We start from the raw sequence: 20,569 nt of genomic DNA, 5'->3' as shown, positions 1-20,569 counted from the left end.
AATTGGAAATCTATTTTCATTTTAGACGTAACACACACTTTTCATAAACATGTAAATGTATGTATACTTGAATGCTTAATATAATTTTTATTTTGAGGAAAGGCTAGAAGCAAACCAAGCAAAGAATGGAACAGGAAGAGGAAGAAGAAGAAGAAGAAGAAGAAGAAGAAGAAGAAGGGGGGAGGGGGGCGGGGAGAGGGGGAGAGAGGGGGGGAGGGGGGAGAGAGAGAGAGAGAGATTGAGAAAGGTGCAATCAGATGAAAATATTAGCAAATCATCAGCTTACTAAGTCATGGTTACCAGATGTTAACATGATCTACCTACATATGGTTAAAATGACTGCTAAAAGCAAACCAGGTGAAAGAGAGGTACGAGTTTTGGAGAACACTAGTAACTCAAGAAACAATACTGCCTTTATGACCTACCTTAGAAAATAGGTTGGAGAGAACAAAAAAATGGCTCTGAGCATCATGGGACTGAACATATGAGGTCATCAGTCCCCTTGGAGAGAACAAAAACCCACCTTTATAGTATGTGTAGATTTAAGAAAAGCTTTTGACAATTTTCACTGGAACACACTTTTTGGAATTCATTGGTAAAATCCAGGGAGAAAAGGCTATCTACAGCTAATACAGAAACAAGACTGCTGTTACAAGAGTCAAAGGACATGAGAGGGAAGAAGTGGCTTAGCAGGGAGCAGGGCCCAGTTAAGTCCCAAGTGGCACAAGATGGCTTGAGGGGTGCCAAGTTGAGAGATATCTATAGAAGACATATCACAATTAGTAGCAGCCACATGGGACACTAAGCTGTGAGAGGCCCCAAAGTGCAAGATTTGTATCTAGTGTATATCACAATTAGCAGTAAAAGTGTATGAGGGAACAAGGGGATAGGGAAGCACCACATGATAAGTCATTTGTGTGAAAAAAAATGTCCTCAAATTTGCAGCGTGTGAGACAGGGTTGCAGCCTATCCCTCTTGTTATACAATCTATACATAAATTTGAAAAAAGAATTAAAGAATAGGAGGAAGAAATAGAAACATGAAGGTTTGTTGATGACAACGTAATTTTGTCAGATACCCGGTGAGTGGAATGTATAAAGTCTCGAAAACAGGTTGTATAATGGACATCACCAAAAGTAAAATACGGGATTGGAATGTAGTAGAATTAAATCAGGTGATGCTATAGTAATTATGTTAGAAATGAAACAATGAAAGTGGTAGGTGATTATTGTATCTGCTGATGAGCAGCGCTCACTTCAGAAGACACACTCCAGCCTCTGGTAGTTGGAACTTGATCATGCAAAAAGAGTCATAATTTGAAATATCTGGGGGTAATCTTTACAATCCAAGCCACAAACCAATCATACTTGAGTCTGAATAAACTTTTAAATCACCCAGTCTCTCAAGAAATTTCAAACTTCAACTATACAAAACACTGACCCAACCCATAGGGCTGAATGGTTGCGAAACTCGGAGTGTCTGGAAAAATGACTTAAATATTCTTCTAATTTTTTAAGCAAAAAGTCTTAAGAAAGATCTATGGTCTGGCACAAGATGCAGGCACTGGTAAGTGGAAGATTTGTCATAATTATGAGCTGACTGAACTCTGAGTCTACAATAGACCAAACACTGTAGGCACATTGCGAAGCAAGCAGCTATTATGCACAGGACATTTAGCTTGGATGGATAAAAACCAATGTCCTTTGAAATCCACAGATTTTACTTCCTGTGGAAGAAGACCACTAGGAAGACCACAGAAAAGGTGTAGAGATAGAACCGATGGGAACTTGCTGCAGATTGACACAGAGGTGAAACAGAATCCAGTGGGAAGAGGAGTTTTGTAGAAGTATGTAAAGTAAATGATTATTGTTATTTGGGCAGCAAAATAATTGATGACAGCTGAAGTAAAGAAGATACAAAGGAGGACTGACAACAGCAAGAAATGCATGTCTGAAGAAGAGAAATTTGCTAACACCAAAATATAAATTTAAGTGTTGGGAAAATTTTTATGAACATATTTGTCCACATTTATATACTATATGCAAGGGAAATGTGGAAAATAAACAGTACAGACAAAGGGAGAAATGTGTTACAGAAGAATGTTGTAGATTCGAGAGTAGACTGAGTAACTAATTGTGATGTCCCAAGCGTTCCCAGAATGAGTTTTGGTAGTTTGCAATGCTGGATAGTGGGGCGAAGCTTCAGATGGAGAAATTGGTCGGGGATCTAAGCTACGAAATGAGACTAGTGCCAGTCACCTGCAGGCAATTGTTGAGGCCGGGGCACGCTCCACACAGTTGTATCTACTGCACCCTCGGAGAGCACAATATGAACCAGTCTTTGGAACAGCATTATATGCTCAAGTTCTGTGTGAAACTGGGGAAAAATGGGGTGGAGATACTCAAAATGCTTCACAATGCCTATGGTGATGGGGCAATGAAACAAAGTCGAAGTTTCATGTAGCACAAGAGGTTCCAGGAAGGTCGAGAGACCATCAACGACAACGACCGCTCAGGTCCCTTGTCGATGTCACAAACAGATGACTTGGTGCAGAAAGTGCCTCAAGTTGTAGATAAGACCAATGATGAAGTGTTTGGATGATTGCAAAGGAGTGTGGAACACCCAAAACAATCGTTCACCCATTTTAACTGTGGATCTTCAAATGAGGAAAGTCTGCACAAAAATGGTGCCAAAAGTCCTGACGAGTGACATGAAGGAACAGCATTTGTTGAAGTGCCAGGAATTGCATGAATGCTATAAAACAGACCCAGAATTTTTGGACAGAGGAATCACAGGGGCAAGATGTGCATTTCTGAGTATGATCCCAAAACAAAGCGTCAGAGGAGCAAGTGGCACACCAAGGAGTCTCATCACCTGAAAAAAGCAACGATGAGCAAACCATGAATCATGACAATGCTCGTTGCATTTTTTGACAGAAAATGTGTGGTTCACAGTGAATATGTGCCACAAGGACAAACAGTAATCTGAAAAGGAATTGCAACAAATGGATCGTGCACCATGACAACATGTCAAGTCATACCGCACTCTGTGTCTCTGCGTTGCTGGCCAAAATGGATGTGGCAACGCTGTCCCAGCTGCCGTACAGCCCCGACCTCACACCAGCAGACTTCTTTTTGTTCCCAAGGATCAAAAGAAACCTAAAAGGAACTCATCCAGGGGCACTGGTAGCGCTAAAAGTAGCTTTGATGACCGCACTGAAGGAGATACCCATTGAAGACAGCCAGGGTGCCTTCAATGAATGGGTGAAGCATTGGCAATGGCGCATCGAAGAAGGGTGAGAATATTTTGAAAAGTCCTGAAAAGATTGTAAACTGACATTGAATAAATGATTTTTAAAAAATCTTTCTGGGAACTTCTGGGACAGACCCTATACTAAGGTGTTGAGCAGATATTAGGCATATAAACAAGACTGAAAACATTGGTAATCTTTCAGACAATGTTCTTCTTCCGAGCTGATACAGGACACGCATCCACAATCATAGCTACAATGTCACTGCCAATAATGATGTACACATACTGCAGCTCAATTGGGACAATCAATCTCCAGCTCCAATAAAATGTTGACAATGTGTCACAGTCACTATTTTTTGGGTGCTACTAAGAGAACTGAAGTTCTGCCACAACAGCCAGGAAAGCCTTAAAAGTTGGAAGTAGCCAAAACATTGTGATGACAGTTGTGGCAACTGACCTGTTCAAACACTGTTAACCCAGCTTGGACAAACATTGCAATGGTAATGACACAGCAGAATAACTGTGCTACAGCAGGACCAGCTTGCTGGTTTCCACAATTTCAAGTGGGACTAAGTTATACTGTATGTGGTTAGAAGTGGTACATTGATACAACAAACAAGCACCTAACCAATATAAATGCCCATCATTTCTTATCAAAGGTGGTCCAGTATGACAGGACCAACCACAAGGAGAGGGTCACCCCAGATGACAGAGCGATACGGTTCTGCAAGCAGAGAAGTGTGGAGGAAATACAGCAAATTGCATATGTCCTAGAAATGGTTATGGGGCAAATGCAGCAAGCAGTTGATATATAAGGTATGTGAGGAAATTAATGAGACTCATTTTTTATCTATCAAAGTTTTTATCAAAATATGTCGGTCACATTCTTTCGAATGTTATCCAGGGTCCAAAATGATGCCCTTTTAAGACATTTTTTTCCAATTTTGGGAAGAGAAAAAAGTCGCAAGGACTCAGGTCAGGTGAACAGGGAGGCTGTGGAACAACAGGAATGCCTTTTGAGCTCAAAAATGCCATGATGGAAGTGGCCATGTGATATGGGGCGCTGTCATGATGCAGCATCCACTTCCCAGCAATGTCTCGTCTCACTCAATTGACCCTTTTCCTGAGCCTCTTAAGGACATTTTTGTAAAACACTTGGTTGACAGTTTGTCCTGGAGGGACAAATTCTTCACACGACACCCCTACTGTCAAAAAAGCAAATCAGCATTGTTTTGGTCTTTGATTAGCTCACTCAGCTGTTTTCAGTCGAGGAGATGTCTCAGTGTGCCACTTCTCACTTTGCTGCTTTGTCTCAGGATCATACTCAAAAATCCTGGATTCATCACCTCTACATCTACATCTACATCCATAATCCGCAAGCCACCTGACGGTGTGTGGTGGAGGGTACCCTGAGTATCTCTATTGGTTCTCCCTTCTATTCCAGTCTCGTATTGTTTGTGGAAAGAAAGATTGTCGGTATACCTCTGTGTTGGCTCTAATCTCTCTGATTTTATCCTCACGGTCTCTTTGTGAGATATACGTAGGAGGGAGCAATATACTGCTTGACTCCTCGGTGAAGGTATGTTCTCGAAACTTCAACAAAAGCCCATACTGAGCTACTGAGCGTCTCTCTTGCAGAGTCTTCCACTGGAGTTTATCTATCATCTCCGTAAAGCTTTCGCAATTACTAAATGATCCTGCAATGAAGCATGCTGCTCTCCGTTGGATCCTCTCTATCTCTTCTATCAACCCTATCTGGTACGGATCCCACATCGGTGAGCAGTATTCAAGCAGTGGGTGAACAAGTGTACTGTAACCTACTTCCTTTGTTTTCGGACTGCATTTGCTTAGGATTCTTCCAATGAATCTCAGTCTGTCATCTGCTTTACCGATGATTAATTTTATATGGTAATTCCATTTTAAATCACTGTTAATGCCTACTCCCAGATAATTTATGGAATTAACTGTTTAAAGTTGCTATATTGTAGCTAAATGATAAAGGATCTTTCTTTCTATGTACTCGCAGCACATTACACTTGTCTACATTGAGATTCAATTGCCATTCCCTCCACCATGCGTCAATTCATTGCAGATCCTTATGCATTTCAGTACAATTTTCCATTGTTACAACCTCTTGATATACTACAGCATCATCTGCAAAAAGCCTCAGTGAACTTCCGATGTTATCCACAAGGTCATTTATATATATTGTGAATAGCAGCAGTCCTACGACACTCCCCTGCAGCACACCTGAAATCACTCTTACTTCGGAAGACTTCTCTCCATTGAGAATGACATGCTGCGTTCGGTTATCCAGGAACTCTTCAATCCAATCACACAATTGGTCTGATAGTCCATATGCTCTTACTTTGTTCATTGAACGACTGTGGGGAACTGTATCAAATGCCTTGCGGAAGTCGAGAAACACGGCATCTACCTGGGAACCCATGTCTATGGCCCTCTGAGTCTCGTGAACAAATAGGGAGACCTGGGTTTCACACGATCATCTTTTTCAAAACCCATGCTGATACCTACAGAGTAGATTTCTAGCCTCCAGAAAAGTCATTATACTCAAACATAATATGTGTTCCAAAATTCTACAACTGATCGACATTAGAGATATAGGTCTACCGTTCTGCACATCTGTTTGACGTCCCTTCTTGAAAACGGTGATGACCTGTGCGCTTTTCCAATCTTTTGGAATGCTAAGCTCTTCTAGAGACCTACGGTACACCCCTGCAAGAAGGGGGCAAGTTACTTCATGTACTCTGTGTGAAATCGAACTGGTATCCCATCAGGTCCAGCAGCCTTTCCTCTTTTGAGCGATTTTAATTGTTTTTATATCCCTCTGTCATCTATTTTGATATCTACCATTTTGTCATCTGTGTGACAATCTAGAGGAGGAACTACAGTGTAGTCTCCTTCTGTGAAACAGCTTTAGAAAAAGACATTTAGTATTTCGGTCTTTAGTCTGTCATCCTCTGTTTCAGTACCATTTTGGTCACAGAGTGTCTGGACATTTTGTTTTGATCCATCTACCGCTTTGACATAAGACCAAAATTTCTTAGAATTTTCTGCCAAGTCAGTATACAGAACTTTACTTTTAAATTCATTGAACGCCTCTCGCATAGCCCTCCTCACACTACATTTCGCTTTTCGTAATTTTTGTTTGGCTGCAAGGCTTTGGCTATGTTTATGTTTGCTGTGAAGTTCCATTTGCTTCTGTAGGAGTTTTCTAACTCAACTGTGGCTCTTTTCCATCTCTTACGATCTTGCTTGGCACATACTCATCTAATGCATACTGTACGATGGTTTTGAACTTTGTCCACTGATCCTCAACACTATCTGTACTTGAGACAAAACTTTTGTGTTGTGCCATCAAGTGCTCTGAAATCTGCTTTTTGTCACTTTTGCTAAAAGGAAAAAATCTTCCTACCTTTTTTAATATTTCTATTTACGGCTGAAATCACTGATGGTGTAACCACTTTATGATCACTGATTCCCTGTTCTGTGTTACCTGTTTCAAATAGTTCGGGTCTATTTGTCATGAAAAGGTCTAATATGTTATCGCCACGAGTTGGTTCTCTGTTTAACTGCTCAAGGTAGTTTTCAGATAAGGCACTTTAAGAAATTTCACTGGATGCATCGCCCCTGCCACCTGTTATAAACGTTTGAGTCTCCCAGTCTATATCTGCTCAATTAAAATCTCCACCCAAAACTATAACATGGTTGGGAAATCTACTTGAAATATTTTCCAAATTTTCCTTCAGGTGTTCTGCCACAACAGCTGCTGAGCCAGGGGGCCTATAGAGACATCCAATTACCATGTTTGAGCCTGCTTTAACCATGACCTTCACCCAAATTATTGCACATTTTGGATCTCCGTCAATTACCTTCGATAGTATTGCTCTTGTTATTGCTATAAACATGTCTCCCCCTTCACTGCCCAGCCTGTCTCTGCGGTATACATTCCAATCTGAGTTTAGAATTTCATTACTGTTTACATCTGGTTTCAGCCAACTTTCTGTCCCTAGTACTATGTGGGCATTATGACCGTTTATTAATGAGAGCAGTTCTGGGACCTTTCTATAGACGCTCCCTGCAGTTTACTATTACCACAATAATGTTGTCATTCCCTGTTGTCTTTTGCCTACTGCTACCTTGTCGCATCTCAGGAGGCGTCTTGTCGGGCCTAGGAAGGGAATTCTCTAGCCTAAAAAAACCCACAAGTGCACTCCACAAGCACTCCGCTACCCTTTTAGCCGCTTCCTGCATGTAGTGCACACCTGACCCTACATTTCTCCACCTGATAGCGGAGGTTGAGAAATTTGCACGCCATATCTTCGCAGAATCGTCTGAGCCTCTGGTTTAAGCCTTCCACTCGGCTCCAAACCAGAGGACCGTGATCGGTTCTGGGAACGACACTGCAAATAGTTAACTCAGATTCCACCCCGTGAGCAACGCTTTCTGCCTTCACCATCTCCGCCAACCACCTGTATGAACTGAGGATGACCTCTGAACCCAGATGGCAGGAGGCACTGGTGCCGACATGAGCAACAATTTGCAGTCGGGTGCACCCAGTGTTCTCTATCGCCGCTGGCAGGGCCTCCTCCACATCTTGGATGAGACCCCTGGCAAGGAGATCACATAACTGAACCATTCATGGTCACTGGCAAACCATTCAAGAAGATCACTGCAAACATTTCTTCGACTGTCCTACTGCTCAGTTGTGAGGTTTTTCAGCACCATTTTGGCACAAGCCTTTTGCATGTGCAAAACTTCAGTCAAAATGGGAAATATGGTGAAAGTGTCGAACAAGTCACCCATCATCCTTACTGTTAAACGTCGCTCTGATCTCACAAGAGCACGCACGTGTTTGAAGTTTAGGTCAGCTTTTGAATTGAAGGTCTCCCTGAGCAAGGTTCATCTTCAACATGTTCTCAGCCTTCCAAAAATAACATGTGCCAACAAAAAACTTGTGTGCTTTATATAAAAAATGTTCCCCGTAGGCCTTTTTCATCTTTTCGAAGGTCACACTCACAGATTTCTCAAGTTTACACAAAATTTGATGGCGTAATGTTGCACTAAATTCCGATTTTCTATTTTCGTAACATACAACAAAAACATAGTTTCACTTATGGTGCTCAAAAAAATATTGTGATGACTGTACAGAGCTGAAACTCAGACTGAGCATCTGGAAGGATGAACGTACTGGTCTACACAAGCAGAAAAACACTGCATTGCCAGATCGCTCACAGTGTTGTCAGTCTCTCAAATTTTCTCACACGGCTCACAGTGCTGTGTACCTTGCAAAGGCACAAGAGCGGTTGCTTGGAGGAGGATTTTAAAACAGTGTTCCAAACTGCATGACAATATCTGAGAGCTGAAGGGCAGCATGGAGAGGTTACAGGAAGTTACGAAGAGTAACATAGCAGTGACAGAATGGCACACTTCCCAGTTGTCAAGTTTGTAACAGTGGGGAGGGAGGGGTAGGGGAGGAGGTGCAGAGGAAGGAGGGGTGCTAAACAATAAACACCACTAGCAGAAGTTAACAATGGAGTTAATGGGGTGTGTGGAAAGGTAACGATGGAGTTAATGGAGTGTGCGAATAGAACAATGAACACCATAGACCAAGATCAGCAGGTTATACAGACCTGAGTGCATGCATTGGATACAAAAGCAGTAATTGCAAGGCAGTTATTATCACTAGCTGACAGCACACAGGATGTGTGGGCAGTAATATCAGGTTTTCAGGAAGCCATTAATCATGTGGTGCACAGTCAGCTGAGCCTAACATGACTAGTGCTGGCACAGTACCTGACTGGCTTATGAAAGGTGCAGGTAAAAAAAGGAGACGTATTTCTGATTGCAGAAGACAGTGGTAGGCACACAGTAATGACAGCAGAGAAACTCCAGCAATGTCAGAGCGAAAGATTATGAAAGGTCCAACTTGGATAAGGCACACTGCCACTGACGTATGTGAGGTTCAGTTGTTTCTAAGCAAAACGAATGATCAGGAATGTTCACGAGACATTCTGGAACTGCAACCCCACTTAATAAATGCAGGGCAGCATAGGATCTACTCTGTGTATAATGCAACAGTGTTGGTAGTAAATTGCTACGAGAGGGGGAGATCCACAGCTACAAAGTCATTGGAATTATGTGGGGGTGGATTGTTAATCAATTGGAAATCTGCAATATAACAAGGCCAACATTTCATCTTCCAACCAATGTTATGGGTATCAGCAGGATGAACATAGTACAATCACAATTGTGCTCACCAAACAAACTGCGAGGGGTGCAAGTCTGACCTGCCTCAATCGTAGACTAGAACCAGACCTCATCCTCTCCCTGAATCAACTCTTAGCAGCATCAGTGGGGTGTATTGCTGTTGAATGGATATTTCTGCATGTGCAGCAGTACAGGGAGAAATAGCATTGCACGACCACGACCACGAATATCACGGTATACGGCATCATACCAGCTCTGACTCTGTTCAGTGCAGCCTTCATCTATCTTAGGCAGAGAGCAGCTCACCCACATGACTCTCCGGTACACCAGCCACCGGTAGACTGGATTACCAATCATGGGTAATGTAACAAAAGAGATTGTTATTTTACATGAGCATTTAATGTAAATAATCATAAGGAATATATTTTCTAGTATTTACAATGTTTTGCAGACTCCTTACTTGTGCAACAGAGCACTGATGTGACTGAGTGCACAGTATCCGTAACTGATTTTCTGTGTGATGGGAAATGGCACATTGGAGAAGTGCCAATACTAGCAGCTGCATTCTTCTGTTGTGTAATTTTACAAGATGTCTATTTGGCCAATGTACTGTTAAATAGTTGTGAACAAGAGTGGGAAATTGATAATACTATTCTGTTAATTATAATGGAGATTTCAGAAAGGTTACTATACACATGTAAAAGGAAAGCCAATGTGATTTTCATACATTAAATTCACAGCCACTGAACCCTGTGGTTCAAGCTCGCCTAGTATATATGGAGGAACTGATGATATTGTACACTGTTGTTAATGTATGTTGAGTCTCTGCAGATCTATCAAAGGCAGAGAACCGGAGGTTGTGTCTACCAAAGACAGGAGGTATGTAGTGTAGCCACAATTTCTACGGCACTATTATGAAAATATTAGCTCTGTCACAAAAGTCGTGAGAAGCCTTACAAGCTGCCTGGAGCCAAAATATCATCATGGCAGTTGCAACAATTGGCCTGTCTTTGCACTGCAAGCCAAGCCAGGCTGAGGATCGCAATACTCGTGACACAACGAAAAGATAGGGCTATTGCGGCACTGGCTGTTTGGTTCCTACACCTTCGAGTGATGGAACTTAGTTAAACCGTAAGGGGTCAAAAGTGGCACATACGTACAACAACTGAGCGTCTAATCGTCATAAATAACCTTCATTTCCAGCTAAAGTTGTTCCAGCATGTCAGCATCATCCTTAAAGAGACACCTACACAAGGCAGTGGGACAATATGGTTCTACAAGCAGCCACCACAAGTTTGGGCTTCCCCTACCATCAGCTGGACTGCAGGTTCTAAGACAACATCCTTGGACTTGACAACATTCCACGGGGGACCTGCCTTCCGGCTCACTCTGGCCACTGCAGACTTCTGGCATGGAGGGCAGCCATTCAGGACCAGGGCAGTGTAGGCACTCAGCCTCCTATGCCGGAGCAGGCATTCTTGTGCCGTGCACCTTCACTGAGGGATGACAACCCCTGAAAGAATTACAATAGGCCTCCGCACCACCAGTACACCTCGCCGCAAGCTACCGTGCCGTGCGTAGCCCGAGGCCTCCTCACTCCACAGTGTGCTGTCCTCACCGTGTGCCAAAGGAGAGGGAGGGGAGATGCTAACAGAAAGCAGCACTTAACCGTGTGCCAAAGGAGAGGGTGGGGAGCGGGGGGAGGGGGGGGGGTGCTACCAGAAAGCAGTGCTACAAGTATAGTTGCTCGAGACTGAATAAAATGTTTGACTGTTGATGCTGTTTTCCCGTGTTACCAATGGCCAACCTTGCCACCACAGAGACCATCCACTCTGGGCCACTAAAATGAGAGGAGTGCAGAAAAATGAGAATGGGAGCCACAGGTGCAAGAAGGGGTGCTGGAGCCACAGGTGCAAGAAGGGGCACAGAGAAGAGAAAAAGAGGCCCAGAACAGTGAAAATGGAGCAAAAGAGGGGTTCAGAGGAGTGAAAATGGGTTCAGAGGAGCAATAAAGGGATCCAGAGGAGCGGTACAGAGATCTAGATGAGTGATAAAGGGACCCAAAGGAGGGGGGAAGAGGGAATCAGATGAGCAAAAAAGAGAGCTGGAAGAGTGAAATAGGGGGCCCAAAGAGTGAAATAGGGGGCCCAAAGAGTGAAATAGGGGGCCCAAAGAGAGAAACAGGGGGTTGGAGGGCTGAAAAGTGGGTTCAAAAAAACAATAAGTGAGGTAGTACAACTGAGAAAGGGGGCCATCAGTGGGGAGTGGGGCAAAGGGATGAAGATCAAGAAGGGAGGGGCTGCAAGATCGAAAAAATGGCCGGATGAGCAAAACAACAGGTCAGAGGATCAAAAAAAAGGGGGGGGGGGGGCTGGAGGATCAAAAAGGGGGGCCAGAAGATCAAGAAGAGTGGCCAGAGGATCAAAGGGGGGGGGGGGGGGGGGGGCTGAAGGATCAAGAATGAAGAATGGAGGATGATTGGGAATTTTATATTACCACCTCTCATCATCTTGCCGGGCATATACTACTCAAGATTTTTTAACACCACTAGTGTTTGAATCATGTATTTTTTAGTCGAGTACCAGCTACAAAGGACAAGGCTTCTTAACTGGGTATATTAAATTCAAACAGAAACGAGATACAATATATTGTTTAAGTGTTTTGCCTTTTACATTGCTCACAACAGAATAAGATTATCAGGCTTGAATAACTTCAAAGAAAAACATGAACTGTTTGCTAATATGAACAACTGCTTGTGTTAATTAAATTCATTTTCTGTATTCTAAACCACACACAAAAAGTGACTGCAGTGCATTTTGATTTTAGGTGACTAAATTACACTGCAGAAAGACACATAACTTTAAGCAGCATTTCAGCAAATTTATGATAAATCAATTGTGTGAAGAAATTATTACAGTTGTAAACATTTAATTTCTGACAATAGTTTCTCAAGATACACTTTCTCACATCCAAATCATTACTATCATAATTATTACTATAAATATAATTGTACTCTTCAAATAGTTCACAATTAGTGCTCATCCCTGTCTCTATCTCGATATCCTGAAATGTTACTGTTCAGACATAATATAAAAGGTCTCGCTTGCAATGAGGTCACTGTCTTGTATCTTTCCACATGCATGGATGTCAGTATGGTAGTACAGACAAAATGTAACTGACATTTACAAATAGGAAACAAGGATAGGAAAGTAGAAAAAAGCTGCACATGATCCCACATGGCAAAACATTAGCACTTGAGATGACACTGAAGAACTTATAGGTAAAACTGCTTCAGTGAGAATACATAACATAAAAATGTAGCAAAACAGAAAGATATAAAAACATGCTTAAGTATGCCTTACCACTGTGATAAAATGTTGCCTGGTTGACCTGAAGGCAAACATATCCTAAGCCAGTCTTTCCTCGATACCCAGAAACAGAAAACATATTGCCATCTTCAAAATGAATTTCCAACTCCCCATGCTGTCCAGGAATAACATTCCCTGAGGAATCCTGCAAAGGCACAGAGCAAATGTTTATAAAGTAAGTTAATAAGTGGCATTTATATGTTTATAAACCAAAGCTCTACTTGTATACAGCTTTTAAGTAATAGAAACCCAGATAAGGTCTAACTCAATATTGTCACATAAATTAATCATTGTTATGAATGCTACACTAGGTAAAGATGTATCTACAAAAGGGATAATAGACTTAAATAGATAGTTCAAGTGATGGCTTTCGTGTGCACCTACCAATCATTTATTTGAGACAAGCATGATTCTAAATCATGTGAAAGCAAGTTTCTACATCTACACCTGTACATTGTAAATCACTGTCAGCTGCATAGCAGACGGTACATTTTGGCATACTCTGTATTAAATCTTCTTCTCATTTCACGTGAGGGTGGGGCACAGAAAGAATGACTGCTTGCATGCCTCTGTTGCTTACCTAATTCTGCTTGTACAATCACTATGGAATAAATACATAAGGGCTGAAGACTATTAGCAGTTGAAAGATGGTTCTTAAAGTTACCTAAGTAAGTTCTCAAGAGTTGTATGACATCTCTCTTTAGTGTTTGGCCAGTTAACATTTTTCGTCTCTTTTGCTAAAAGTTTATTAACAACACAAACACTGAAGGCTCAGTACATGTTGTAAAATATGAATATGCTGTTGTCCTGGGACTGGTTTGATGTAGCTCTCCTCACTTCTCTCTCCTGTGAAAGCCTCTTCACCAATTTAATCTATGGCATTTGAACCTGCTTACTGTATTCATGCCTTGATCTTCTCTGTAATTTTTACACCTCACACTTGCTTACCTTCCAGTCTGACTTTTCCTCGAGGCCTCAGAATCTATCCTACCAATCACTTCCTTCTTTTACTCAACTTATGCCATAAATGTCTTTTTCCCCAGTTTGATTCAGCACCTTTTCATTATTTATTCGATCTACTCATCTAATCTTCAACATTCATATGCAGCATCACATTTCAAAAGTTTCCATTCTCTTTCACTACCATACATGGCTAAACGCAACACATTACCTTCAGAAAGGGTTTCCTAACAATGTAAAAAATTTCCCTTTTTCAGAAACCATTTTCTTGCTACTGTCAGTGTACATTTTACATACTTTCCTACTTTGATGATCATCAGTTATTTTGCTGCCCAAATAGCAAAACTAATTTGGCTGCTGTTCGTGTCTCGTCCCCTAATCTAATCCTATCACCACCTGATATTATTTGACTGCATTCCATTATCCTTGTTTTACTTTTGTTCATCTCATAACATCTTTTCAAGGCATTATCCATTCCATTCAACTAAATCTTCAAACCTTCTAGCATTTCTGACAGAATTACAAGGGCATCAGCAAACTTAAATTTCTTTTGCAAATTCCTCCTAGGTTTCCTTTACTGCTAGCTCAATGTGCAGATTAAATACATTATTCTGGTCCACTCCCTTCTCAGTTACTGCTCCCCTTCCATGTCCTTCAACTCTTATAACCCCAGGCTGGTGTCTGTACAAATAGTATATAACTTTTCGTTCTCAGTATTTTATCCCTGCTACCTTCAGAATTTCAAAAAGTGTACTCCAGTCAACAATATTAAAAGCTTTCTCTAACCACAGAAATGAAATAAATGTAGATTCTCCTTTCTTCAACCTATCTTCTACAGTAAGTCGTATGACCAGTACTGCCTCACCTGGTCTCACAGTTTTCCAGAACCTGTACTGATCTTCCCCAAGGTCAGCTTCTACCAGTTTTTCCATTCTTTTGTAAATAATTTGAGTCAGTATTTTGCAGCCATTCTTGTAATCCCACTGGATGTATTGGTGGATGATATAATCATGTGTATGTCTGTTGAGGTTGCCAGGCATGGTGTGGCAGGTTACACATGCCAACACCAGGTCACATTGCAAAAACCACCACAGATTTAATGGCTGCCATGGCCTCACTTTTCATACGTTTACAGCAAGCTCTCTGGTGTGCTGATTGACAGTGACCCTGTATGACGTGTTTTTTTTAAGGGACTGGGATTTGGACTTTGTTGTTACCTACCATTAATGCTTTGCTACGAGTTGGATTTGTCTTTCTGCCTAATGTGGGGCTATCTTCAATCACCATTCAACTAACAGTTGTGGTTTCAGTGAATGTTCCAGTGGAATATGGTGCACCAAATGTATCTCATTTGAACCTACGTATAGTTTTCTCCAGCACTGATGTGTGAGTTAACATCCAGAAGTCTTTTCATGTGTATTTCCAGAAGAGCCAGGAACTATTACTTTATGTGATATAACTGTAAATAAATTGTACTTAAGAAGATCTGTGTTGTGAAGAAGCAAACTCACAACAACTGCGACAAATTAAATCAATGGTTTCATAGCATTCACACCTATCAACACCTACCTTTCTTAGAATTTGAATAATTACACTCTTCTGGAAGTCTGAGGCTTTTTCAGCTGTTTCACATCTCTTGTACCATCCACTCACAGACCTTATTTCAACCTAGGTCTTTCAGTCCTCTGCCTAATTTTTCTTGGAGTGTCAAATTACTTATCTCATCGACACTTTCTTCCTCTGCATGTTTTTTCCACCTTTCTGCTTTCCCTTTTTTCCCTTAATGTGGACTTGCCATCTGAGCTCTTGATATTTACACAAGTGGCTTTCCTTTTCCTAAGGCCTTGTAATTTTCCTATAAACAACATCTATCTTTCTCAGAATCATGCACGCTTTTACACCTTCATATTTCTCTTCTCACCATTCCTGGTTTGCCGAGTTCCAGTCCCTGTCACAATTAAATGTTCATTCCAGTTAACTTCCACTTCTTTCTTTGACTTTAGTCATCTGTGAACCACATGAATGAAATTCCTCTTGATTTTGTCCTCTTTCCGAACATTCAGTTGTTCCAGTATTTCACTTTTTATAGTGCTCTTTTCTTCTTTCACAAGTCCACACAGAGAGGCATTTTCCAATTTGTCCTGAAAACTCCTGAACTTCCAATCTTGTTTCAAAAACTTAGCCTGTCTATAATTTCTGTTTTTGTAACATCGATTTCTGCTAAGTCCTTTTTCACTTCACTGGAACACCTGACCTGCATTTTGGGATTTTCATGAAAAGGTCAAATATTTTTAGTCATTTCCAGTTCCATTCAAGCCAATTGACCATAAAATGAAATTTTCCTTTTTCTGTGAGCATCATATAGTTTTTGATTTAGGGTGTAGATTTCTTCATTACTTTTTCTCTTCTACATACTCCGAACTTTTCTCGGATTGAGTATTTTCCATAGTACCTTCCTTTCCCTTCTCTCCAACTCTTCAGTATGTCCCATTTTGTTGAGAATTAAATATTCCACAGCATAATGGCACATCAGTTTTTAAGGCAGGGTTGTAATGCCAAATTTCTGTTTTTACCCAGAGTGATTTTTTATTGTAAATGTCCTATTTTAATTGATTAGCCATTTCCATCTTCTGGACTCCATTTTTGCTTCCTTCAAACAATGGAAAACCCAGGATGGAATGTAACAATATTAGGAAGGAAAACTGCTACTCACCATATAGCGGAGATGCTGAGTTGCAATAGCCACAGCAAAAAGATTCACACAATTATACCTTCGACCATTAAGGCTTTTGTCAGCATAGACACACACAACTTGCACACACATCTGCAGTCTCAGTGGTGTGGTTTCAGTTATCTGAGACTGCAGACGTGTGTGCAAGTTGTGTTTGCGTGAGTGTGTGTGCATGTGCATGTGTGTGTATGTGTGTTTATTGCTGACAAAGGCCTTAATGGCCGAAAGCTATAATTGTGTGAAGTGAAACATGGACGATAACCAGTTTGGACAAGAATCGAATAGAAGCTTTCGAAATGTGGTGCTACAGAAGAATGCTGAAGATAAGGTGGGTAGATCACGTAACTAATGAGGAGGTATTGAATAGGATTGGGGAGAAGAGAAGTTTGTGGCACAACTTGACTAGAAGAAGGGATCGGTTGGTAGGACATGTTTTGAGGCATCAAGGGATCACAAATTTAGCATTGGAGGGCAGCGTGGAGGGTAAAAATCGTAGAGGGAGACCAAGAGATCAATACACTAAGCAGATTCAGAAGGATGTAGGTTGCAGTAGGTACTGGGAGATGAAGAAGCTTGCACAGGATAGAGTAGCGTGGAGAGCTGCATCAAACCAGTCTCAGGACTGAAGACCACAACAACAACAAAAACATCATGACTCAACATCTCCACTATATGGTGAGTAGCAACTTTCCTTCCTAATAGTGTTACATTTTTGCTTCCTTCTTTATCTGCTAGATTTGTTACTGGTAGGTTAGGGCAACACACAAATGTTACGGAGATGCTTCGGAAACACAAATGTGAATCCATGTAGGCTTTCAATAGGAAAAACAAAAAAGTCATTGGTTTCTTACAACTGAGAAGCTTCTAAAAGTACTCTGCAAATATTTCTGTTTTCTTTACCATTAATGGCTAGTTTGCTGTTTTCCCCTTTAGAACATAGACTTGGTGGTTGATACTTCACCAGATTAGTCTTAAAAACATTTTATAAAAATTCCTTGTTGTTTTTCTGGAAGTCTTCTTCAATATCATGTAGCACATGTGGCTATTACCCAAAGCTTTCAGACATATTAATACTAAGTGTAGAGCAAAAGAATAGTCATCTTATTATACTTTGTGAGTTATTTGAAGGCTAACTTCATGTAATGAAGCACATTGCATCAATATAAAAAGAGAAAAGAAGATTTGAAGTATGACATTTCTTCAACAGTGTGGTCATAAAAGATGGAATATCAGCTTATTTGGAGAAGTATAGAGGAGGAATTTGGCTGTGGCCTGAAATGAAGGAATCATCAACAACTCATTTAAAATCACTGAGGATATCTATTACAAGAACAATTAGATGGATATATGCACACTACTGGAGTGTCTCAACCATTGTATCAAAGATAGGAGAAAAAGATTAGGGTTGAAAGTTCTGTTGACAATGAAGTCATTAGAGAAGAAGCACATTTTATTGCTTTCCCAAAGTCCATGTTCTACTACTATATATCTTCTCTTTGTTTTCCTGCTATTAAATTCTAGTTCCTCAGATATAATTTTTGTCTTCCATAACTGTTGGAATAACCTCTTTTATGTCATCATACAGTCTTTCAATCTCTATCTTTGTTAGAACAAGCAGGGATATAAACTTACTACTGTGATAGCTGTTGGCTTTCCAATCTATCTAGGCTACAATAATGCATACACTATGCCATTCTTAGTTGCTTCCTCACATATTTATTTTCATATTAATTATTAGACATACTGTAACCTCCCTTGGTGACTGGGTACAGGTAAAGAATGGTTAACTGAGAGAACACCCTTGACACACAACCTGACTTGTTGCCTAAAATGAAAATGTGATTTTTTACATATACTAAAACAGTAATTCTTGAATTTAAGGGAAAATGTTGTCTTGAAAGGATAACAGTTCACACCGTATACTTCGTTTATCCAGTTTGTAAGTTGCACACTTCTTAATAATGGTTAGACGGAACCAGCTCATTATAGCACCTAAATTTAGTTTCATTTTCACACTGAAGGTTGGCATTGCTATATTGTTTTTTGAAACTGAACTATCACACTATCATAGTTCACAATACCTTTAATAACTGTTCAAGTAATAATCCAGCTCACCAAATGCCTGCTGCTGTTTAACAATGATGCTACTTTTTCGTCCACTGATTTTGTGTGTAATGTTGCATACCCTGCACTGTCACACTACCATTTGATGGAAAACATCCAAACTGATATTTTATCAACATCTGTAAACTGTTCATATTTTTTCATTCAGCTTGACTGCATGTGTCACACCTGAAAACCAAACAATGGAAGGAAGATTGAGTATAATGTCCCGTCAACAGCTAGGTCATTAGAGATGGAGCACAAGCTCAAACTGTGTAAAGGATGAGAAAGGAAATCGGCCATGCCCTTTCAAAGGAACCATCCCAGCATTTGCCTGGAGCGATTTAGGGAAATTATGGAAAACAAAACTGAACGACTGCTCCTTCGCTGCATAGACGTGTATAAATGGTAACATTTGGGCATTGTTGAATGAAACAGCAAAACAATCCCTTCTACTGAAAAATTGTGTACTCTGTTCCACTACTGATGATAGTAACTCTTATATTTCCCCACTAGAATTATTTAAAGAATGTAGAGAAGTTTTTTAGGAGAAAAAAGAGGAACATGAGAAGAAAAGAGGTACCAAAATTTTTTGTCCAAACAACAAAGAATCCCAAAACCAAACAAAAACACATCAACAAACAACCCATCAATAGCTTCCTCACAAGTCACCAAACAATTATGTAATAAAAATGTCAGGCATAGTTCAAATTCTCCCAGCCCTACATCTGACCATTCTGTCAGCGCTTGTTTGTACAGGTGATACACAGACATACGATACACTAAGAAATCAGTTTGGTTATGTCATAGGCTTGACATGTGCCTAGTGCTCACAGGGAGACATCTGACCTACCAGTTACATACGTCCTCTCAGAATACACAACTGTTTTTTGTAGATTCGATTAGTTTGCTAATATCATTTGGGTACTATGGTCACCTATAAATTTATATTGTAGAGCTGGTTCTGCTATTCAGTCCCAGTTAATAATCTTCTTCACTGTGCTCAGATCCTCTTCCTCGAAGATTTCATGAATTAGTTAGAAAACAATCTCATTTTTTTCTTCGAACAACATAAGGCTTTCATAAACAGAGTTCCATCATTCAACCATATATTGTCAAATTAACCATTAATACAATGGACCAAGCTAGTCCTACTCCTCCTCCTCTCTGCTCCATATACAATAGAGTAAGTCAAATAAATTACATTTTAAGTAACATTCATTGCTAATACAGGCTCTTTGGTTATTTTTTGGCAGGCCACCATAACACCCTCCATCAGCGGCTGCACAGAATAACACATTCGTTCACCATTCATGCCCATGGGAGGTGCAACTCCCATGTGTATTCTGGGCTTTGCCAAATGACAATGTTTTGCTTGACTGTAGCTCAGTTAACTTAAAATAATAACTTTTCCTCTCTATATTCATGTGAATATCTTCCATAGCTCAAAGAGCTTAAGTGTGTACCACCACATTTTCTAATGAAATGTCATATTACACTACAGGCTAAACAACCACCAAAATATCACAAAATCTACTTAATGGAGGAAACCTACTCTTTTTAACTCTGCTGTTACCCCAATGGCACTATTATTAAAATATAGTGTGTTAACCTTAGACAAACGGGGTGGGGAATATGGTTTTCCTAGAAACTTAGCTCTTATATAAAGTCTCTAATTTTCAAATGACTAACCATATCCAACTTTCTTCATCTCAGATGGGTAAATGGGTGAAATGTCCATATGACTGAATTTTATGTGGGTTGCCTTTCCAACATACTGCTTTGATTTTTTTTTCTAGAACTGTTTGTCCCTATATTTCCTACTATAGTTAAGAAATAATTATTGAACAATCCTGCTACCTATGAGTGATCATTTACAGCCCATAAATTTAAATCAATGGTGATTTTATCCTGCTCTGTGGCC

The 20,569-nt window shown here is 40.5% G+C and overlaps 1 protein-coding gene across 1 annotated transcript in view; it reads right to left on the bottom strand.

Moving 5' to 3' along the window:
- The window catches only part of LOC126259239 (autophagy-related protein 2 homolog A), a 471,250-nt gene that overhangs the window by 241,823 nt on the left and 208,858 nt on the right, over nucleotides 1–20,569 (bottom strand). Inside the window, exon 21 of the mRNA XM_049955863.1 lies at nucleotides 12,846–12,996. Coding sequence (XP_049811820.1) covers nucleotides 12,846–12,996 — 151 coding nt within the window. The remainder of the gene's footprint in view (nucleotides 1–12,845; nucleotides 12,997–20,569) is intronic.

Source organism: Schistocerca nitens, chromosome 5 (genome assembly GCF_023898315.1).
Source record: "Schistocerca nitens isolate TAMUIC-IGC-003100 chromosome 5, iqSchNite1.1, whole genome shotgun sequence".
NCBI classification, from domain to species: Eukaryota; Metazoa; Arthropoda; class Insecta; order Orthoptera; family Acrididae; genus Schistocerca; species Schistocerca nitens.
The sequence above is the reverse complement of the archived record's forward strand: the minus strand, read 5'-3'. Positions and strand labels throughout refer to the sequence as shown.